This window comes from Hyperolius riggenbachi, chromosome 8 (genome assembly GCF_040937935.1).
Source record: "Hyperolius riggenbachi isolate aHypRig1 chromosome 8, aHypRig1.pri, whole genome shotgun sequence".
Classification (NCBI taxonomy): Eukaryota; Metazoa; Chordata; class Amphibia; order Anura; family Hyperoliidae; genus Hyperolius; species Hyperolius riggenbachi.
In genome coordinates, this window is record NC_090653.1 from 240,496,248 (window position 1) to 240,520,848 (window position 24,601).

At 44.9% G+C, this 24,601-nt stretch overlaps 1 protein-coding gene across 6 annotated transcripts in view; it reads right to left on the bottom strand.

Annotated features, from left to right (window-relative positions):
- Nucleotides 1-24,601, bottom strand: part of COL27A1 (collagen type XXVII alpha 1 chain) — a 728,465-nt gene that overhangs the window by 434,362 nt on the left and 269,502 nt on the right. For all 6 annotated transcript variants that reach the window (XM_068248437.1, XM_068248438.1, XM_068248436.1 and 3 more), the window contains one exon: nucleotides 3,380-3,433. In XM_068248437.1, coding sequence (XP_068104538.1) covers nucleotides 3,380-3,433 — 54 coding nt within the window. The remainder of the gene's footprint in view (nucleotides 1-3,379; nucleotides 3,434-24,601) is intronic.

Sequence of the window (24,601 nt, forward strand, 5' to 3'; positions counted from 1 at the left end):
GCGGAGTGACGTCATGGACGTCAGCCGACGTCCTGACGTCTGCCGCCTCCGATCCAGCCCTTAGCGCTGGCCGGAACTATTTGTTCCGGCTGCGCAGGGCTCAGGCGGCTGGGGGGACCCTCTTTCGCCGCTGCTCGCGGCGGATCGCCGCAGAGCGGCGGCGATCGGGCAGCACACGCGGCTGGCAAAGTGCCAGCTGCGTGTGCTGCTCTTTATTTGATCAAAATCGGCCCAGCAGGGCCTGAGCGGCACCCTCTGGCGGTAATGGACGAGCTGAGCTCGTCCATACCGCTAAGGTGGTTAAAGGGAACCTGAAGCAAGTAAAATTATTTAAAATAAACACACGACGTAGCCGCAAATGAATATTACATACTAACCTCACTGTCAGTTCCTCTCAGAAGCTCACCATTTTCTTCTTACAGTGATCCCTTCCAGTTCTGACAATATTTTGTCAGAACTGAAATATACCAGTTGCTGTCAGTTGTTTTTTGAGAAGGACCTGTATATCAGCAGCTGTCAGTTACAGCCGAATGTGCAAGGTAATGCCCATGTTTCCCTATGGCTCAAGTGGGCGATATTACAGTTTAACAGTGTGCTGACCAAAAAGCTGTTATGGGGTAATGGCCATTTTTATAATGGAGGATCACAGTGGGGAAATGGGACGCAGGAGAGGAAAAAGAGATTGAGTAGTAGACTACACAGGAGGTAAGTATGACCTGTGTATGGTTATTTTGACTTTTTATTTTCAGTTCAGGCTCTCTTCAAAGAGGAACTGTTGTGAACATTTTTAAATTTAAAACACATACATATAAAATGAGCCATAAATGACTTTTCTCCCATGTTGCGGTCACTTACAGTAGGTAGTAGAAATCTGACATTACCGACAGGTTTTGGGCTAGTCCATCTCTTCAAGGGGGATTCTCATCATGGCGTTTATTCTTTATAAAGACATTCTCTGCAAATTATTAATACAAAGATGCTGGCCAGCCTCCTTGCTAGCTGTACACTATTTTGGCTGGAGCAACTGCCATTCACTAAGTGCTTTTAAAAATAAAGTAACCCCATAGAAACCCCCTACGAGAAGATGGGCTAGTCCAAAATCTGTCGGTAATGTCACATATCTACTACCTACTGTAAGTGACAGGAACATAGGAGAACAGTAATTTATGGCTCATTTTACTCTGGGAGAAACTTACTTCTTATTTGTATGTGTTTTAAGTTTTAAGATTTTCGCGACAATTGCTCTTTAAATCTTAACTGTGTTCATGCATGGTCCCAAGCTGGTACAGGAAGGCAGTTAATAAACACAGATAGGGTAGCAGCACACTAGGCAGAATCACATATGCATTTTCCATTGCACATAGTGGAAAATGCATATGCTTTTCTGCCTAGTCATGTGTTCCTACCCATAATGGGTTTGATATGAGCACTTAAAGGGAACCTAAACTGAGAAAGGATACAGATTTTTCCTCTTAAAATAATACTAGTTGCCTGACTCTCCTACGGATTCTGTGTCTCTAATACTTTTAGCCGCAGCCCCTCAACAAGCATGCAGATCAGGTGCTCTGACTTAAGTCACACTGGATTAGCTGCATTATGCAGGAGAACAGAGGCGCCAAAAGGATAAAAGGAAGCTAAATGAGCTTAAAAACCAAATTCTTGGTAAATAGAGGAGGTAGTGGTGGACTTACCTCCTCCAAGTAGACACACAACGACTGTAGTAAAGACAGTCAATATATTTTATTTATGAACTCCAAATATGCAACGCGTTTTGCAGGTTTGATCCCGCTTCATCAGGCAATAACAAAGGAGCAATAGCATATTGTTCCAGAGGTGCCTGGCTTTTCTACTGACCACATATGCTATTGCTCCGTTATTTTTGCCTGATGAAGCAGGATCAAACCTGCGAAACGTGTTGCATATTTGGAGTTCATAAATAAAATATATTGACTGTCTTTACTACAGTCGTTGTGTGTCTACTTGGAGGAGGCAAGTCCACCACTAGCTCCTCTATTTACCAAGAATTTGGTTTTTTAAGCTCATTTAGCTTCCTTTTACCCTTTAGGCGCCTCTGTTCTCCTGCATAATATTGAGTCCACCCTGGGTGGAGGGTTGAACCCCCTTTTTCTCATCTACAGAGAGCGACTTCTTATTCCTGAGTGGGGTCAGGAAAATCTCCCCACCTGCTTGTACAGTGGTTGCCTAATGGTAACCCTGGTTTGTGAGTATTAGTATTTACTCTATCTAGTAACCATTTACCAGTACATATTACACTATTGGGGCTCTTGGTGTTCCTTGTTTTTATTTGGATGAGCTGCATGCTTGTTTCAGGTAGTGAATCAGCCACCACTACAGCCAAATAGATCAGCAGGTGTGACCAGCAACTGGTATTGTTTAAAAGGAAACATCCATATCCCTCTCAGTTTAGGTTCCCTTTAAGTGGAACAACCCTGTAAGTGCAAGTAGAGTTTTGGTGGGTGGGAGAAATTCACTGTGTTATGGTGGGAAGAATGGATAAATACTTGTAGATAAGGGCTTTAACCACTTCAGGACCATAGGCTTACACCCCCCCCCCCCCCCCCCCCCAGTGACCAGGCTATTTTTTTTACAATTCAGGCCACTGCAGCTTTAAGGGTTCGCTGCCGGGCCGTAAAACTCAGCACACAAGTGATCCCCCCCCCCTTTTCTGCCCACCAACAGAGCTTTCTGTTGGTGGGCTCTGATCACTTCCAGGGTGTTTATATATTTGTTTGTACGTTTTTTTAAAATTAAATTTCCCATTTTTTATTTATTTTTCCCTCCCTCCCTCCCCCCACCAGCCAATGACAGCGATCGGCGCTGGGAAACTGATGACGGAGCGTGAACCTAACAGCCTTGGGGCTCATCTTCTAGGGGGTCATAGTGTCCATCATAAGTGCAGCCACAACAGCACCTGATCTGGAGTATGAAGCCCTATAAAGGGAGGGTAAGCAGTTTGGTAGCCCCCTAAGCCATGGGCCCTCCTGCGCTGACAGGGGATGCTCTCCCTATGGTTACTCTTCTGCTTCTATGTACTGTAGTCTCAACCACATTAGTATTAATGTGATATTGTCAGTTAAAAGCAGACAATGCCACCACCTACAGGTGACTAAACCTTACTGTACCAGCCTGTGCAGCATATCATGAACATTTATGTCTTCCATATAAGGGCATAATTATAACTATGGCAGACTGACGCCTGCAGCAAAGGGGGCCAGTTTGGTTATACAGGTATTTATGCAGATAGCAAAATCACTTGCCAAATACATTGTGGAACCTCGTTGAAATACACTGAAATGATTCTTCTTCTCACCCACAAATACACACCTATATACTGGAAATATCTATTGCAGGTACTTACCCGTGGACCTCTTTTCCCAGGTGGTCCGGGAAGTCCTGGTGGACCAGGTGGACCCTAAGAAATAGGTTAAAAAAATACAAGTCAGTGTAAAAATAAAGAAAAATAAAATAGAAAAAAACACAAACTAATGTTTCATAGTTAAAGGGAACCCGAGGGGAGAGGGATATGGAGGCTGACATGTTTATTTCCTTTCAAATAATGCACATGGCTGTCCTGCTGATCCTCTACTTCTAATACTTTAAGCCATAGACCCTGAACAAAGCATGCAGATCAGGTTTTTCTGACTGAAGTCTGACTACAGGGAGTGCAGAATTATTAGGCAAATGAGTATTTTGACCACATCATCCTCTTTATGCATGTTGTCTTACTCCAAGCTGTATAGGCTCGAAAGCCTACTACCAATTAAGCATATTAGGTGATGTGCATCTCTGTAATGAGAAGGGGTGTGGTCTAATGACATCAACACCCTATATATCAGGTGTGCATAATTATTAGGCAACTTCCTTTCCTTTGGCAAAATGGGTCAAAAGAAGGACTTGACAGGCTCAGAAAAGTCAAAAATAGTGAGATATCTTGCAGAGGGGTGCAGCACTCTTAAAATTGCAAAGCTTCTGAAGCGTGATCATCAAACAATCAAGCGTTTCATTCAAAATAGTCAACAGGGTCGCAAGAAGCGTGTGGAAAAACCAAGGCACAAAATAACTGCCCATGAACTGAGAAAAGTCAAGCGTGCAGCTGCCAAGATGCCACTTGCCCCCAGTTTGGCCATATTTCAGAGCTGCAACATCACTGGAGTGCCCAAAAGCACAAGGCGTGCAATACTCAGAGACATGGCCAAGGTAAGAAAGGCTGAAAGACGACCACCACTGAACAAGACACACAAGCTGAAACGTCAAGACTGGGCCAAGAAATATCTCTAGACTGATTTTTGTAAGGTTTTATGGACTGATGAAATGAGAGTGAGTCTTGATGGGCCAGATGGATGGGCCCGTGGCTGGATTGGTAAAGGGCAGAGAGCTCCGGTCCGACTCAGACGCCAGCAAGGTGGAGGTGGAGTACTGGTTTGGGCTGGTATCATCAAAGATGAGCTTGTGAGGCCTTTTCGGGTTGAGGATGGAGTCCCAGCCCTACTGCCAGTTTCTGGAAGCCACCTTCTTCAAGCAGTGGTACAGGAAGGAGTCTGCATCCTTCAAGAAAAACATGATTTTCATGCAGGACAATGCTCCATCACACGCGTCCAAATACTCCACAGCGTGGCTGGCAAGAAAGGGTATAAAGAAGAAAAACTAATAACATGGCCTCCTTGTTCACCAGATCTGAACCCCATTGAGAACCTGTGGTCCATCATAAAATGTGATATTTACAAGGAGGGAAAACAGTACACCTCTCTGAACAGTGTCTGGGAGGCTGTGGTTGCTGCTGCACGCAATGTTGATGGTGAACAGATCAAAACACTGACAGAATCCGTGGATGACAGGCTTTTGAGTGTCCTTGCAAAGAAAGGTGGCTATATTGGTCACTGATTTGTTTTTGTTTTGTTTTTGAATGTCAGAAATGTATATTTGTGAATGTTGAGATGTTATATTGGTTTCACTGGTAAAAATAAATAATTTAAATGGGTATATATTTGTTTTTTGTTAAGTTGCCTAATAATTATGCACAGTAATAGTCACCTGCACACACAGATATCCCCCTAAAATAGCTAAAACTAAAAACAAACTAAAAACTACTTTCAAAAATATTCAGCTTTGATATTAATGAGTTTTTTGGGTTCATTAAGAACATGGTTGTTGTTCAATAATAAAATTATTCCTCAAAAATACAACTTGCCTAATAATTCTGCACTCCCTGTAGACCTCACTGACCAGAAGGATCAGCAGGACTGCCAGGCAACTGGTATTGTTTAAAAGGAAATAAATATGGCAGTTTCCATAGGTCTGACACCCAGGGTCCCCTTTAACAAGTCACATTCTCTGTTATTCTGGATGAGCACTCCATCTACCTCTTTATCTCCCAAACACGGCCAACAATGGTAAGGAGATACAAGCACAGGCTTCTCTCTTGAGGAACAGTAGTGAACATGACATAATTAGAGATGGGCCGAACCTCCGATTTTAGGTTCGCGAACCGGGTTCGCGAACTTCCGCGGAAGGTTCGGTTCGCGTTAAAGTTCGCGAACCGCAATAGACTTCAATGGGGATGCGAACTTTGAAAAAAAAAAATAATTATGCTGGCCACAAAAGTGATGGAAAAGATGTTTCAAGGGGTCTAACACCTGGAGGGGGGCATGGCGGAGTGGGATACACGCCAAAAGTCCCCAGGAAAAATCTGGATTTGACGCAAAGCAGCGTTTTAAGGGCAGAAATCATATTGAATGCTAAATGACAGGCCTAAAGTGCTTTAAAACATCTTGCATGTGTATACATCAAACAGGGAGTGTAATTAAGGTACTGCTTCACACTGACACACCAAACTGTTCACTGAACAGAACAGGTATGCAGTGGCGGGTTCACTGAACAGAACAGGTATACAGTGGCGGGTACACTGAACAGAACAGGTATACAGTGGCGGGTTCACTAAACAGAACAGGTATGCAGTGGCGGGTTCACTAAACAGGTATACAGTGGCGGGTCCACTGAACAGAACAGGTATGCAGTGGCGGGTCCACTGAACAGAACAGGTATGCAGTGGTGGGTTCACAGAACAGGTATGCAGTGGTGGGTTCACAGAACAGGTATGCAGTGGCAGGATCACTGAACAGGTATGCAGTGGTGGGTGGGTTCACAGAACAGGTATGCAGTGGCAGGATCACTGAACAGGTATGCAGTGGTGGGTGGGTTCACAGAACAGGTATGCAGTGGAAGGATCACTGAACAGGTATGCAGTGGTGGGTGGGTTCACAGAACAGGTATGCAGTGGCAGGATCACTGAACAGGTATGCAGTGGTGGGTGGGTTCACAGAACAGGTATGCAGTGGCAGGATCACTGAACAGGTATGCAGTGGTGGGTGGGTTCACAGAACAGGTATGCAGTGGCAGGATCACTGAACAGGTATGCAGTGGTGGGTGGGTTCACAGAACAGGTATGCAGTGGCAGGATCACTGAACAGGTATGCAGTGGTGGGTGGGTTCACAGAACAGGTATGCAGTGGCAGGATCACTGAACAGGTATGCAGTGGTGGGTGGGTTCACAGAACAGGTATGCAGTGGCAGGATCACTGAACAGGTATGCAGTGGTGGGTGGGTTCACAGAACAGGTATGCAGCGGCAGGATCACTGAACAGGTATGCAGTGGTGGGTGGGTTCACAGAACAGGTATGCAGCGGCAGGATCACTGAACAGGTATGCAGTGGTGGGTGGGTTCACAGAACAGGTATGCAGCGGCAGGATCACTGAACAGGTATGCAGTGGTGGGTGGGTTCACAGAACAGGTATGCAGCGGCAGGATCACTGAACAGGTATGCAGTGGTGGGTGGGTTCACAGAACAGGTATGCAGTGGCAGGATCACTGAACAGGTATGCAGCCAGGAAAAGCTAAGCCTAACTAATCTTTCCCTATGAGAGACAGACAGGCTGTCTGTCAGCAGCTCGCCCTACTCTCTCTAATGCAGGCACACGAGTGGCCGTAATGGCCGCCGCTGCCTGCCTTATATAAGGGGAGTGGGGCTCCAGGGGCTAGTGTAGCCTAATTGGCTACACTGGGCCTGCTGACTGTGATGTAGAGGGTCAAAGTTGACCCTCATAGTGCATTGTGGGGCGAACCGAACTTCCGGAAACGTTCGCCTGCGGGAGGCGAACGCGAACCACCGAAGTTCGCCGGGAACCGTTCGCCGGCGAACCGTTCGGCCCATCTCTGGACATAATTAATAAAATTGCTATGTTTTTCCAATATTAAAGAGACTCTGTAACAAAAATTTCATCCTGTTTTCTACCATCCTTCAAGTTCCTAAACATATTCTAATGTGCTCTGGCTTACTGTAGCACTTTCTACTATCACCATCTCTGTAATAAATCAGCTTATCTTTCCCCTGTCGGACTTGCCGCCCTGTGTCTGGAAGGCTAACAAGTTCTTCAGTGTTGTGTGTCTGTTATGCACACCCCTCTCCGGGCCTCCCTATGCACACTGCCTGTGTGTTATTTAGGGCAGCTTCTCTCTGCTCTCTTATTTTTTACAAACTGGATAAATCGTCCTCTGTTGTAAAAGGAATTACAGATACAGGGCAGAGCTGTCTGCAGGAAGCCTGTCACTCTTCAGTGCATGAGAGCTGCAGGGGATAGAAGGTAAATACACAAATGATCTCTTGAGATTCAAAAGGAAGGCTGTATACAGCCTGCTTGTGTATGAATGTATTGTCTATGTGTGGACATACTGTACATCAACCTACTTCCTGTTTTGGTGGCCATTTTGTTTGTTTATAAACAAACTTTTTAAAACTGTTTTTGACTACTTTTAATGCGGCGGGGAGCGGCGAAATTGTGACAGAGAGTAATAGGAGATGTCCCCTAACACACTGGTATGTTTACTTTTGTGCGATTTTAACAATACAGATTCTCTTTAATTTATAGATTAGTCAGTGTTTGCCCATTGTAAAATGTTTCTTCTCCCTGATTTCCATTCTGAAATCCAGCACTGGTGGGGACATCTTTAGTTCTGCCAGGTGATCTGTACGGAATGTTCGTTACAGAGAGTTCTATGCACAGAGGGAGAATATTGCTTGCTTGGCAGTTGGAAACAGCCGTTATTTCCCATAATGCAATGAGGTTCACACACATCAAACTGTCAGGACCATGGTCATGACATCATGCTGTGGAAGGGGTTTCACCACAATATCAGCCATACGGATGTCCCTGATAATCTATTTGAGAAAAAGTAACTTTTTTTGTGGGAAAGGGGATATCGGCTACTGATTGGTACAAAAGTTCAATCCTAGGTGATAGTTTTTTCTTAAATGCTACTCTAGCTAAAGACTCCACCCTCCTGGAAGTTGACCCAAAAAGTTATTTAAAAAAAAAAAAAAAGGAAAACAAAAAGGACCAACAGTTACATTTTGAAGCAGCCCCAGCCAGTCATAGAAAAGCTATCCTGTAGAGTTTTTAGTAAGCTTGCTGCAGATGGAAATGAGCCATTTTTCATAAAATTGAATTACAAAGCGGTTTATCTTGAATTTATAGATTACATTCATTTTCTAGTGAAACTGGAATTTTCATTGAAAGCTGGATAGAGCAAGACAGGTGAGGAGATTTGGAAAGATGAAGAGCAAATCTACAGAGACAAATTGTGTTCCACACAATAATTATGACAAATAAAGCTACTATAACTGTAAATTAGATAGATGGAATTTCCAAGCGAAGTCCACAGTGGCCTCAGCCAGGCTGCCAGGAGAGGACTCCTCCACTCTACAGCTGATATCTTATCTTCAATCGAATTTCACCTCCTACTGCTGCCTGTCCTGCTTTCCATCAGTCCTCCTATCGCTACACCTCTGCCTGAACAACAGCGCTTTATCTCCAGATAACCCCCTCATACAGTCCAATAAATCCTCTATTCCTGCAGCACTTCTTGGTGACCTCTTACACCTCAGCTGCAAAAGTTTTGAAACAAGATTCCAACTACTAATCACTGGATCTCGCTCTCTTCTTCAGGCAGATACTTGACAGGATGCCAATGCAGATATACCTTACTTTTTCAACTGAAAAGTGACTTCTTTAAAGTGAACCTCTGGACTAAAAATCTACTCAGCAGAACTGAAAAGGCTTGGTGTTTCTTTAACAGTTTCACAGCATCAAAACTTTGTTTTTCTTACCAAAGCATCAATTTTAGCTGCATTTTTAGCTAAGCTCCACCCATCAAAGAAAACTGCCTGGTCTTTTTTTCCCTGATGCTGTGCAAAGCATGATGGGATTTCCTATGTTGTTATTCACGTTGCCTAGCAACTGGGAGGGGTGATCAGCACACAGGACAGTTGGAACTGTGTCTCATGCTCCCTGTCGCCCTCCTTTCAACCAAAAAGATGGCTGCCCTCATGAAATCAAACATTTGCCTGTTCTTTTAAAACAGGGTGGGTAAGAGATTATATTACCTATCTATTTTAATTAACATAACTAATGTAACTTAATGACAGTATGTTTGTTTAGGCTGAATTTCCTCTTTAACACAAGGCATTTACAAGTCTCCCTTTAGCAAAAATACCAAAAAAAACAGGACTTTTACAGGGCAACTGACAAAGGAAACCTGTAATGTTCACCCACAAAAAAAAGAGTTTCACTTACCTGGGGCTTCTGCCAGCCCCTTGCAGCCTTCCTGTGCCTGCACCATCTCTGACCGATCCTTGCCAGCGGGTCACCATCATTGCAGGCGGCCAGCAGGGACACAGAGGACCACTGGAGAAAATCTGTTTAGCCGATCGCAACAGCACTTCAATCAACATGTTAATCGCAGTGCTGGTTTTCCATTACTACGATTCATTTTTCCCCAAATTACAATCGCCAGCCTGCAGAATTTATGGTGCATTTGCGCTCTTACCCATCGGATTGTGGCAAAATCGCAGCAGTGGAAGCACAATCTGTTTGCAGCAAGACTTTGCATGCAATTGTGTTTCCTAGTGGAAAAGCAGCCCAGGAAGCATTTACTAGTCTCACTTCCATCAGAAATGCAAAGAATAAAGCATTTGTTTCTAATCCAGGGATTAATGGCTTTTTAACCACTTAATCAATCCTAAAGGCAGAACTAAATTCAAATAATGAAAGTACTCCACCATACTACACAGGTTTCAGCAGTAATGAGATAGATACCAGTAACAAATGCTTTCCTAGACCTGTGTACACACTCAGTTGCAGGGCCTGGTTTTATTACTGTAAAAGCTCACCAATTACCTTGATTTTACTCCCTCTGCACATCCGTGAACTTTGCAGCCCCATGACCCTGAAGCCAATTGAGCATTTCTTATTCTTTGGACCACTTTAAATATATTCTACACTTTGTATCAAATCAAAGATAGCTTTATTGGCATGGCCGAGATTCATACAGGCATGGAAAAGCAAGTGGAAAAGGGGAACATGGAAGGGGATGGGGTAGGGGTACAATGGCTAAGCAGTCTGTGAACATTTGTACCAGGAACATCATACAAGACCCGCCGTTTCTGAGATGCTCTGATCTATCAACCACTGCAACGGCCGTGTCAATGTCACTCAAATACTTCATTGCTTGCCATATAGTCCTGATTCTTACACATCACTTTCAGGAACTGGCAGTTCCATTGCAGTAATATAGCCCACCCTTAAAAGGTAGCATTGTAACAAAGATAACAAAGGAAATCAACCTCATTAAGTGACAATGCTACAAGTTGATCTATGTTAGTCAATGTATCTGTCACTCAGGGTTTAACTATAAGCCACCCTCCCCCCCCAGCAAAACTTTAATGTGGCCCCCCAGTCTTCACACCTTTTCTCTTGCTAACCCCTTGTGACCCTCACAGCCTGAAGGCCCATTTTGCAAGGGTCGTAAAACAAAGTGTGGACCCCATAATCTTCACACCCATAAGAAGTATGGCTACTAAAAAACACAAACCCTGGAGGACGGACTCGGGGAATGAAGGAGTGAAGTAGTAGTTGGGGCCCCCTTACAGCTCTAGCCCCCCCCACCCCCCCCTTCCCCGCAGGGGGCTGCTCCCCTGTAGTTACAACCCTGCTGTCACTGGCTTTTAAGTGTACCCGAGCACACAAATACCTATGCTGCGTGCGAGGCCTTCTGGATCTACTGTCTTACTTCAGTTCCTATGCCCCAATCTCCTATGCAGCGGTCTTCACCCTATGTGTGGCATCCCCGGTCAGCCGAGAGATGACAAAGTGTGTTGTCCCAGCACCCGGTTACACCAAGGCCTTGATCTGCGCAAGGTATAGGAACTGAAGTGGGCAAGACAGGGGTACCAACAGAACCACACAAGACAGGTACAGGAGGGAAAATCAGACCGTCTATGTCAGCAACAGGTGATCAGAAAAGCATTGTACAGAATCTCAAGACATAAGCAAATCCAGCAACAATCCAGGGGCCATACACGGAAGATCAGAATAATACAGCACCTGAGGATAACAAGGTCAAAAGGCAGTAGTTCAGAAATATAGATCGCACTCAGCAGAGTAGCAAAAGGCAGCTATAGCTATCACGGGCAAGGACATCACAAACAAAGCAGGCTTAAATAGGCAGAGAGCATCATGGAACCACAAATCCCAGCATCTCATGTGCTGTAGAAGCATTGCAAGCAATATGCCTGCAGTACCCATATTTGGCCACTAATGACGCTGCCTGACACTATAAGCAGAGGGGAAATCCACATGCCTGCCGTTAAAGTGGATCCGAGATGAACTTTTACTCATTGCATAATTGTGTTCCTTTCCTATTGTTTATAGGGCATTCCTCAAGCCAAATACTTTTTTGTTTTTGTTTTAATACTCTAATTCCCTATAAACTAAACAAGCCTCGCCCACAGTTTTTCAGAGTGCCTTGGCATTTTTTCAGACAGTAGCAAGGGCTCATGGGAGCTCAGTCTGGGCAGGAGGAGGGGGAGGTATTACTAGCCAGAGATTTCAGAGGCAGAGGGGAGGAGGAGGGGGATTAGGGTTTTTTTTACAGGCTGAGTGCTGAAGATGCAGATAAGCTTGCCTGTGATTAATGTTTACAAACAAGATGGCTGCTGTCATTGTATCACAGAAAGAAATAATCATATTCTATTGAAGCTGTTTGCAGCTAGATTTGCTGTGTAAACTATCTAAACTTTAGATAAGATATATAGACAAGTTACTTGTTATAGTTAGTTTTTCATCTTTAAAGCCACTCTGAGCCATGCATGCAAACACCGCACCTGGGAATGTCGCGTCGGCTTGACCCGGAAGCTGGCTGCTTGGGCCGGCTCCTGGAGGACGGGGATTTGGCGTAGGAGCGATCAGGAGGTAAGTTCCTAACATTGTATTTCTTTTCATGCCTGAAAGTTATTCTTCAGGCATGCAAGTGACAGCTTCTCTCTAGTCGGACCAATTCTTTACCCTCACTGATAAAGAATTACAGCCATAAAAAAGAGCAGAAGATAGATTAAAAAAAAGGTCAACAGCTCATGTATTTGAGCTGTGGGACACTTAATAGATTACCATTGAGCAGAGACAATAAAACATTAGATGTACTTTATAAATGTTTAAATATAAAATAAGACCATGGAATATCTAAAAAAAAGGTAATTGTTAGGAGTAGGAGAACAGATACAATTGTTTATCTCATCAGTTTATTGACCTCGGGGTCACGTTAATGATGTAGTTAATTGCTGTATGAATGTATGTATGGTACTGAGCTTCCGGTGCAGATAACACTCCAGATACTGCTAGGGTCCCAGGTGTAAATATAGGCCAGGACACTATCTGCATGGAATCTGTATGTTCTCCCTGTGCTTGTGTTGGTTTTCTCCCACCGTGCAAAAACATAGAGATACAATGAATTGGTTCTCCATGCAAACTGACCTTCAGCTGTGTTCACACATTGGATGCAACTCGGCCGAGATGGCCAATAACGACCGCCTCTGATGGGAATTCAGTGTGTGTACAGCAGTCCCTGACCACTTTGGCCGCTCTCTGTGTGCTCCTGCAGGCTAGTGATGTGTCTGTACAGCCTTGGCCCTGCAATATCCCCTGGCGGTTCAGGTCCTGCTCCCCGCTGGGTGCCAGGTCTCATACATGGGTACAAGGCTTTAAACTACACTAGGGACAGAAGATAGATAAATTGAAGGAATTAAATTGTGAGCTATTTAGATGGTCAGTTAGTGATATGACTCTGTACTCTGATTTAAATCGTTGAGTAAGATGGTGACACTATATAAATACACAATTGTAAATAAATGCTTAACCCCTGTGCCCTCTATCCTAAGTCTAACCCCCAGGGCCATGCCTTACTTTAACCTTTACATCCTTGCCCAAATGCCCCTTTCTCTAGTGCAGCGATGAGCAGTCACCTCACTTCTGGAAAAGTAGTTTCATGTCTCCTCTAGGAATGTGAAGAGTTTGAGAAGACCTTTGATCTCACAGGAGTCCCAATAAAAGCGATCTGTTTGTGTTTGCGGCATGTGTCAATATAGTGGTGTTAATTTGTCTACGTGTAATATGATAAGCTATGCAGAATGTTTAGCCTAGAGGCGAGTCCCAAATAATTTACTTAGGAATGTCCAAGATCTTCTCAGCCAGTGGTACCTTTGGCTGCCACCTGTTATGTTGCTTGTAGACAGCAGAGGGCAGATGGGCATGCAGGCGCGCTCTGACTGTCCTCAAGGCTTCATAGTGGAATTAAAACGTTGAAAATGAAATCTCTCTCTAGACAATAGGGGTGCCAATACATTACTTGATATCTGGACGATTCAATCATAGTAATCGAATCTGGCAGATATCGATACTGCAACATGGCCACATGTTTGATCATCGTGATCAACTTCCAGGTGACATCGGTTGAACGGATTTGTTAGGCATGCTAGAAAAAGCTCAGTAGCAAGGGTCCATTCAGGTGTGCACCGTTAACAACGTTCAATGTCGCAATGATCAACGCCTGTCCCCCCCCCCCCCTCGGGTGTCCCCTCGTGTGTGTGTCCAGGCCCATAGTGAATGTGTTGCATGCTCACCTGTCCCGCTGATGCAATTCCTCGCCTTCTCCAGCATCTTTTTGAATTGTCACTACGAGCCCCTGTACCACATGACACAGATAAATGTACTAACGTTACTATATGGTTATAACGTTACTCTTGGTGGCAATTCAAGAAAACACCGGACACAGGAGAAGGCAAAGATGGGCGCCTGAGTCAGCGGGGGCCCAGTGTGGGGGGATTGAGGGGGGGACACATACACTTAGGAAGCGTGGGAAATAGATTTCATGTTAAAACATCTATTGGAGATTGGTCTGCAGTGAGTGGGCAGGCAATAGATCCCTCTATGATCAGATTCGATCAGAGAGGGATCTATCCTATGGTCAATGTGGTGGCATTGACAGGTGTATGGCCACTTTAAACCACTATTAAGCTAAGCCTGCATCTGTCACCCACAATGACCTTTAGAGATAATTTCAGGTGGCAGTTTAGGGACCATCACTGTACAGACATGCTGTTTGACTCCTGGCCGTGTACTGCTCGATACGAAGTGGAGAGACAGATGTGCAACTTTAAAGTTTATGCAAGGAACAATAGGCATCAGAGGACAGTGATCCAACCACAAATATCACTGATTTTTTAAATGATATTTTCAGAGCTCGTAGGAGCTGATGCTGTCAGTGTAATAAGCAACAGAAGCCAAATGTTGCTCCTCTGCATAACGTGACTCATCTCAACCAGTCCGCGTGTCCTCACCTGTCTCAGTCTGCTGCAGCACACAGAAGTGAGGTCAGGTAAACTGCTCTGCTTTTCAGCCAAGCTGACTAAGGACAGCTCAATCACAACACTGGAAGGATTGAATTACAAGTGTTTTGGCAAGAAAACCCATTTTATTTACCGTATACTGTATTTCAACATTTAGTGCACAGAAGCCTGCTGACCAACAGGCTTTCTGGGCCAATTCACACTCCTTGCCGATGACCACGTTCGGCTCTGCGATTTGCAGGCAAAATCTCACCATTCAGCACGATTTGCATTTGTGATTCCCGTTCAATAGAACGAGAATAACAGCGCAATTGTCCCTGAAATGCTGTTTGCAGCCCGTTTGCTATTGATCAAAATCGCCAACACTGCTCTGTAAATGTATCCATAGGGATACATTAGTAGCAGCGCTTTGCTGATCGCCCGCGATCAGCAAAGCGTTGAAATATCACTCAGTGTGAACCAGCTCTAAGAGAATCTTACCTCACCCTCTGACTGCTTGTGAACAACCACTGATGACATTATTAATGTAGTTCTGTACAGTCATTTAGCTTGGTAAGATGGAAAATAACATGGTTGCTTCTGCTTGATGAAGTGTACCTCTAGGGCCACACAGTGGCATAGAAATAGGGGATGCAGAGGTTGCGACCACACCGGGGCCTTTGGGCCAGAGGAGCCAACTATAAGCTTTCCTTCATCCATCTTATTAGCTTTTTATTGGTGCTATGAGAATAATGAACATTTTTATATGTGTATTAAACAATGGTAATCCTTAAAGAGACAGTGAAGCAAAAAAAAATAATATGATGTAATGATTTGCATGTGTAGTACAGCTAAGAAATAAAGCATTAGGAGCAGAGACATAAATCTAATATTGTTTCCAGTACAGGAAGAGTTAAGAAACTCCAGTTGTTATCTATGCAAAAGAGCAATTGAGCTCCACCACTTTCAAAGTCGCAGAGAGCTCTGTCTTCTGAAGCTTGTTATCTCAAGTGTCTGTCACTGTATTGTTTTTTCTTCTGCAGAGGACAGTTCAAAAGTTCACAGGCCTGCTTTGTTAAATCATTTAGTATGCTGAATAGTGTGTAAACTTCAAATATTAGAGAATGATGCAATGTTATAAAAAAAAAACTATATAACTGAAAATAAAAATATGAGAATATTTTCTTTGCTACTAATGTTCTAGTAATTATCCATACTACATATACAATTCATTATATCATAATTTTTTTTCTCTTCAGTATCTCCTCAACAGTCTAGTTTCTTACTCTGATTACACCTCTCTGACACTGCAGCTGTCCTTGGACAGTAGCAAGGGCCAAGGGACTCCATTTTAATATAGTGCTTGAGGCCCCATGTAATACTCACACCAGGGCCCCAAGCTCCTTAGTTACTCCACTGGGGGCACAAACAGAAAAAGAGGAGAGCACATACCCCATGCCTCTCTACTTTCAAGGTGTCTTTACTTGGAGAGTAAAAAGTCAATTACTGTGGTCTTTAGTGAAGCAGTTATAGAGCATGTCATCAGCACACGTCCGGCACAACATTAGACAGCCTTATATCGGAATTTCAACCACACACCGAGAAGAAGCTTGCAGATATAAATACACTAAAACAGCAGGAGAAACAAATGTCTCAGGGAAAGTATGACCTCATCATAAGAGGACTTTCAGAGTGGATATTTAGATCTTGGCAATTCCTGTCTGTGACAGGTTTACTTTAATATTTCAAACACGAGGCGCACCGTGTGCCTCCAATAACTCACGGAGATAAGATAGGCCGAGTTCTGGCTCAGCTTGAGAAATCTCTGCCCGTGACTTACGATCATTCAGCTAATTTGTCAGCTTCACCTCCTCATGGTACTTGTGTAGCACATAACTGGGCAGAACCAGCATGTTTCCCTATGTGTGAATTTTCCCTCTTCAAAGTGCTGAGCAAGGAGAAAACAGCAGAGCTGGCCTGCTGACCACGGAGAGCATGGAAAGATTTCATGTGACATATGGATTTAATACACACCATCTGCAACTGGGAGGGTACAACAACTCTTCAAATGGCCGCATTAAACAGGCTTGCTTATCTCCGTACACAGGATACATATATGGCTTCAATAAATTTGCACGTGGTTAAAAACGTAATAAGAATAAATAAGTACAGAGCTTCCACTTTTTACACTGGGGCGGCAGGCAGGAGCCGTGCATTCTGGGAGCAGATGTTGGCACGCCGTTCAGATGAGCGGAGAGAATTCTGTGGATGATACGAGCGCGAGGCAAAGGATTCCAGCGCTAGAAAACTTGGCCAATGTAACCCTCTGCTTTACCGACGTACATGCTGGAGTCTTTTTGCATAATGAAGAACTCTTAAGGCGTTCCAGGCATTTGTGCTCTATAGATGGCCTCTCATAGGTCAATATTTTTTACTTATTCCTCAGTCGGATAGAAGGACTGTTACAATGATTGAGCATTCTTTCTGAAGTGAGAGGGATATAGAGGCTGCTTTATTTACCAGTTGCCTGGCAGTCCTGCTGATGATCTTTGGCTGCAGTAGTGTCTGAATCAAGGTAATATGCAATGAACTCAATGCTGCAACCCAATCTTCAATCACACCAGGGAGTCAACCAGTCCCCACCTGTATCCACCTAGGGTGTACCTCCAGTCCAATAGCAAGAAAGACCAGGTCTCAATCTGGATTTTAGGCCAATTGGCCAATTTTCTTTGCGAGTAACACAAGCAAAGCAGTGCGTTACTCACAAATACAACTGGCCTAAAATCCAGGTTGAGTCCCGGTTCTTCTTGCTATTGTAGTGTCTGAATCACACACATGAAACAAGCATGCAGCTAATCTAGTCAGAATCCATTCAGAAACACCTGACCTGCATTCTGCATGCTTGTTCAGGATTTACAGCTAAGCGTATTGGATACAGAGGATCAGTAAGACAACAGGCAATCTGCATTGTTTGAAAATGAATAAATATGCCAGCCTCCACATCTCTCTCAGTCCAGGTGTACTTTTAAACAATATTTTAGGTTTACGTTTCAACATTTATATTGTGTAGAATATTTAAAATGTGTGTGCATTGCACATGAACCATTTTCACATTATTATTTTTTCTATTACCTTTCAGGCTGGGTTGGCTTAACTGACTGCCTCTCAGACACTGTTGGCAGGACTGAATTCTTGTCTCTGACCAGTCACAACTACCTTCCATTCCATCCTCACCCATAGAAGAGAGCAGAGTGAGGAAGGTGGTGGGCGGAGTCGGGTAGCTCCCACTCTGCTGACAGCTATATAATTTCTGGGAATAGTTCTCTGGGTCATGTGACTGCATTTTCCAAAGGGACTTTCTCTTTTAGCCACATCAAACATAAAAATTATGTAAGAAATAGCACAGTTCCCTAATCACCTTAGGGCAGTGATGGGTAACCTTGGCACTCTTGCTGTGATAAAACTACAAATCCCATCATGCCTCTGACTCCCCGATGTATGCTTAGAGCTGTCAGTGTATTGCAATGCCTCAAAGGACTTGTAGTTCCACCACACCTGGAGTGCCAAGGTTAGCCATCACTGCCTTAGGGGAATCCTTTGGAATCCTGGGCATTGTGCTCATATCACCCACAAATTTCCCTCTGCTCATCCAAGTGGTGTGCCAACATCTGCTCCCAGAATGCACGGCTTCTCTGACGCCCAAATGTAAAAATTAAAAGCTCTGTGCTTATTTATACTTATTACATTTACTTGACCCGAAGAAGCAGGCAAGGACTTGCGAAATGCATTGTCTTATAAGTGTTTATAAATAAAACGTTGTCTACCCCTACAAAAGTTTCTTCATTGAGGTAAGCAATTGTCAGGCGTACTAACATTCACCAGTTTCCTTTCAGCACCTCTGCCCCAATCTCTGCCACGCTCTTCACCTATAGCCAGGCACACGCTAGAACAGGAGAATGGTTGCGTTTGCCCGACTTTGGTTACCCCCAGGACTTGTGCATGCAAAGTACAGATGCTGAGGTCATGGAAACCACTGACATATCAGAGAGATGAACTGAGCAAAAGTCCAAAACAAGCCAAGGGTTAATATCAGGAATCGGATGTCTATCGTGCAGAGATAATCAAAACTTGAAGCCGATAACTAGCTACATACACTGTAAATGAGATTGGCAGATAAATGTTACTCCACAAGCATCCTCAAAAAGAATGGGTATATCTAAGTTTGCTGCCAGTCCTCGGTTTGGTCCAGAAGTGGAAAATTAATAACAGACTTACTACTCTGTTCAGCTAATTACTCATCCAGCTAGATGGGAAGTTTCTGTGCAGTCCATACTCCATAAGGACAGGGCACATTTTACACTGGGAGGGAAGACGTGCCACAAAAGGATAAAAAGCAGACCGCCCACCCGCATGTCACAGGTGTCGCGGGCCAATCGGACTTCCTGCTGATGTAACTCGTCATCAGGATCACGCCCCTACTAGTGGAACACCTGATGAGAAACTGGAATGTCCGTGAGAGCGTCAGAAGCACCGTCCCCTTTTGTCTGTGTCCTATCAGCCGGCGGGTGGGATGTAACCAAACTAATTCTATATCTCTGTGTTGTTATTTTATTTATATAGCGCTGACATCTTCTGCAGCTCTTACTTAGTGTAATACATACTCATGTCATGAACTGTAACTCAGAGGAACTCACAATATAGAGCAAGTTGTACTTTAACAATTATTTCATTTTCAGCAGGGACGTCACTCTTTCATTTACATCTTAATAGCAGCCATACGTCAAGGAGCCTCTTTGCTTCTCCATATCTTAATGTACAGCAGAGCAACAGTATGTGTTATGAAATATGTGCAGGCCACCCAACATGCATTCAGAAAGTAAGAGTGGAGAGGGGTGTATAAGGAGGCTATCAGTTTCCAGGCTCCATGTCCCTGCGCATCTGGAGATCTTCACCAGTGACCTGGATAGCACAACTGTGCCTCAGCAATGTGGAGGCTGTCAGAGCTCACACCGCGCATCTCATTACACGTTAATAAGGAGTGCAGGTTCCCTGATCCTTGGTCCGAGTGAGGGGAAAATACGAGGGATTTCCCTGGAATGAATGCTCACAGCTGAACAATTGACCAAAAAAAAGTGATTCCTTGGTCGGGCCGAGGAGGAAATTAGCTGTGATCTCACCAGCAGAGGCTGCCAATAATGTGTGTATGAGTCACTGCCTGTTCCAGAGTGCACAAGTATGCTCCATTCTGTAAACTCGCACACACTATGGCTGCACCTGGACTCGCAGCACTGTCAGGGAGCCATTCTCCAGGCTCTGGGGGACAATCAATTCATAAACATAATGTATGGATGCTTATACAGAGTACACCAGACCGCTTCGCCTGTATGGACAAATTACACTATGGATTGTGAAACAAGGCTTCCTAGGACCAGTTTCCAAGTTTACATTTACATCAAAAAGTGAAGTCAAGAGAACCAGTCATAGGCAGGCATTCATAACAATCCGTGTCTCGACTCTTAAAGGAGAATTGCTCTTAGAGGACAACTGAAGTGAGAGGGATATGGAGGCGGACATTTTTATTTCCTTTTAAGCAATACCAGTTGCCTGGCTGTCCTGCTGATCCTCTGCATGTAATACTTTTAGCCATAGACCCTGAACAGGCATGCAGCAGATCAGGTGTTTCTGACATTATTAGATCTGACAAGATTAGCTGCACGCTTGTTTCTGGCGTGATTCAGACACTACTGTAGACAAATAGATCAGCAGGACTGCCAGGCAACTGTTATTGTTTCAAAGAAAATAAATATGGCAGGCCTCATATACCTCTCACTTCAGGTGTCCTTTACGGCTTGTATACACAGGGAGCAAAAATTGTTCAAAATGAACAATGAACGACAGATTGGTCAGATGCCCTTTGAAGAATAATGACACAAAACTATGGCTATAGTGAACGAATGACATGACAGATAATTGTTAATAGTCAGCAGTGTGTACAAAACTGTGAATGATTAGGCATCTGCAAAGTCTATAGCACCTCGCCTAGACCCAGCATCGTTTATCGTTAATGTCGTTCACATCACATCCCAGGGATATCTTGACAGATAGATAGTGGAACAATCGTTCATCTGCCGTATCAAACAATTCTATCTTTTGGTATGTATGTAGCTTTACACAAGTACTGTTGTATATCTACAACACAACTATGAGCTGGTGGCAATCCAATCCATGCTGGCAGTCGTAACAGTGATGTAATTTCCTGTCTACTCAAAGAAACTACTAGACCAGGCTTTCTCAACCAGGGTTCCCTGAGTACTCTGCAGGGGTTCCTTGACATTTTCCTCCATTGTGGGGGAAATATAATAGAGCACTCTATAATAGGTGGTACTGTAACAAGCACTAAATTGGGGGCTCAGGAGACAGTATGAGTGGCAGTGTAATAGGTGGTACTAAAATAAACAGCCACACATTATTTTAAGGACCATGCCACCTGCAAAATAAATGCAGGGGTTCCTCAAGATCAAAACATTGTTTGCAGGAGTTCCTTGAGATCCAAGAGTAATTTGCAGGGTTCCTCCAGGGTAGAAAGGCTGAGAAAGGCTGTACTAGACAGACAATAGGTAGGGGATCTAATGTCAGGGATGGGGATTCTGTCAGTTATGCTACAGAGCCACAGACTGACATAGTCCTGCCCCCTGCCATCAATAGCCACACCTCCTGTTCAACTCTTAAAGAGCAACTGTAAGGCATAAAATCAAAAATCAATTCTTTATTTTTATCTGGTTAACAAGTAATAAGGATGCTAACCAGGCAATCAAAAGATAAAAATCAATCTTATTTTTCTTCTCCATAAAACATCATTTCCCAGTTTCCCTGACTCTTATTTGGTACATCTGCTGCACAAAGGAAGTTGCAGGGCATGCTGGGTTTTCTATTTCTTTCAGACTTAACTAATGCAGCCTGATTGGCTGAAGCCTCTTTCCTTCCTGATTTCCCCTCCTACACCTCTGTTACTCTCTGATTGGCCAATATTTCTCAATGCACTTTCTACCGCAGACCTGGGTGGGAGTGTCTGAAGACTGGGAGGGGGTGGGGAATGATACACAGACAGAGTAAGGGAGGAAATGATGTCAGGATTGGCTTCAAGATAGACAGACAAAATGGAAAATCCTAAGAAGGATTTTTTCTTTTTTTACTATAGAAAAATAACTAAAATCAAAATAGGGGCAGTGCAATACATTTGTGACATAAGTAGAGAAAATATTTATCTACTTATATATGTGGGTTTTTTTTCTGAGATAGTATAGCTGACAGCTCCTCTTTAACTTTTTAGGCAGACAGAAGATTACATCAATATTATTTACAACTGCCAGCGTGGACTGGAGTGGCACGAGGTCACAGTGGCCAGATCTCTGTATCTGAAAAACCTATGCAAGATAGATTTTGTATATATATCGTAAGTGAACAGAAAAATCTATCAGAAAAACGATCAGAAATGTGATCGGACCTGCCAGAAATTATACATTTGACCAGAAATCTGATTGTAATATAATGTCCTTGCTTATTACACACTGAGATAGAACTAAGATGGCGCCTGAGCGGGTAGCCACGGCCACAGGGCTCCGGCTGTAACTTCTCCTTTTACCTCTTCTCTGTGGGGGCCCCCGGCCATGGATCACTGCACGAGCTCCTGCCAGCTCCCCCACACCGTTGGATCGTCGACCGGTGCTCTGGCTCTCCGGGCTGCGGCTCCCCAGCGCTGGTTGTGAGGACCAGCTCCTCACGTGGGAGGTCGCAGCTGATGGCCCATGTGACGCACCGCCCCCATGGTGGATCTGGACTTCTCTGTGCTGGCTCTCCGCTGGGCCCCCGGGCCCCCGTTCTTCTGAGGACCTCCAGGAACCGGGCTGCATCTGCCCACCGGTGGCATACCATCTGCCGCAACTGCACGGCACTGCCCTCCGTGGCTCTCCACCGCTGCCACTCCATCGCCACTGTCCGGGTCTCCTCACTACAGCTGGCTGAGCCGCTGCGCAGCCTGGAGACATTTTCACCTCTCCGGCTCCTAGGACTCCGACGCACCACGTGGGGGGTGTCCCCGGTCCCTGCAGCAACCACGCCGGCCCTCGGCCACTGCCCCGGTGTGCTGCTTCTGTCGGCATCCGCGTGACCAGCGCACAGGGAGCTCTCCACCAGACCAGGATCAGTGTCTGCCCTAACAACAGGCACGGTAGGCTGCTGATCCCCGCGCAGTCCTGGTCCCTAGCCTTGCCTGTAAGCAGCCCAGCATGACCTCCGCTGCCAGTGTTCTTCCATCGGAGTCTCACCTCCACCACTGCCAGAGCCTCCACAGGCACAACATGGGGCCAGAAGTTCTGCACTGCACCACCAGGCTGGCCAAAAGGTACATCATCCCCACGTGGCTGCGACCATAGGCCCAGGAGCTGCTTCACCTGATGCAGGCACTGTCGTCCACTTTCTGCGGGGCCTCCACAAAAAGCATCCAGGCCCTCCACAGACAGAGGAACTTTTTGCTGAGGCTAGCCGGGTCCACCTTCCACCTGGTCCCCACGGGGTCTGCCACCTTCCACCGGTCTCCACGGGGTCTGCCAGGCTTAAATAATCCACCGAACTGGCACCTACTGGCACTTTACCACACAGTGCCTGAGTAGCAGCTGCAGATCCGTCACAGCCTGCCATCCGAGACATTTAAATGGACTAGGTTGCATGGCAATCTCAGGGGGTCTTACCTTCCACTGCTTTCTGTCTCACTGTCTACTGTCGCTCCTTTTCTTCTTTTCTCCTTTTCTCTCACCACCTGCATTTTCCAAGACATGTGGTGGGGTGTCTGTTATTGCTGCAGAGCAGTGAGCGCCGCACAGAGTGCAGCAGGCAGCTCCACTCGACATAGCACTTAGACGGACCCATCTAGCTTACGTTTTGTATAATGTGCAACGTGTAAATCTTGTAATATGACTGCTTGTATATCTCTGAAACGACCTTTGTATGTCTATGATTCTGCTGTTAGGGCCCTTTTCCACCAGCGCGTTTGCGCTGGCTGAATCGCAAAACCGCAAACCGCTAGCGATTTTACAATCGCTACGGTTTGCTTTTTAACATAGGAATCGCGGTAGGTCATTTCCACTACCGCGATTCGCTTTTGTCGGGAACGCGAACGCGCGGCGGAGCGATAATTGCCGCGATTTTGCTATGCAGTGCATAGCATAGCAAAATCGCGGCCGCAAACGTCGGGGGAATCGCCGGTTTTGCGATTCAGCAATCGCTAGCGTTCAGCGTGAACGCTAGCGATTGCAGGTGGAAATGGGCACTTACCGTACCATCACCGACCCTGTATGTGCCAAAAATAATTCCGGGTACAACCCCCGCGTTGTACTTGGCGAAATAAATGATTCTGATTCTGAGATGCATTTAGCTTAGCAACACCATAGTGTGTCTGGCCCTGATGTCTAGCTAGCAGCTTTGTGCTAATGGGCATGCATGGACTGTACTCCCGAGCGTGCAGTACAATCATGCTCATACACAAATGGGAGTATGGTCATGGGGGTAAAGAGGGTCCTGGCCAGCAGCTGTGGCCTCACTGAAGATTCGGGAAGTCTCTGGAGCATCCACAGGCTTCCCACTACCTAGGTAAGTATCTCATTTGAAAAAAAAAAAAATTCTCATCCTAGGTTTGCTTTCAAGCTGCTTTAATTTCTTTTCTCTGGATATTATGAGCACTTTGCATATAGAGGTTCTTTTCACCTTATGAACCACTGCAATTCTGTACAGAACCCTCAAGCTCCTAGGCCTCTGATAGAAGACCCGAGCTGAAGGAAAAACACCATCCATGTGGGGTGAGTTCCTCAAACCAT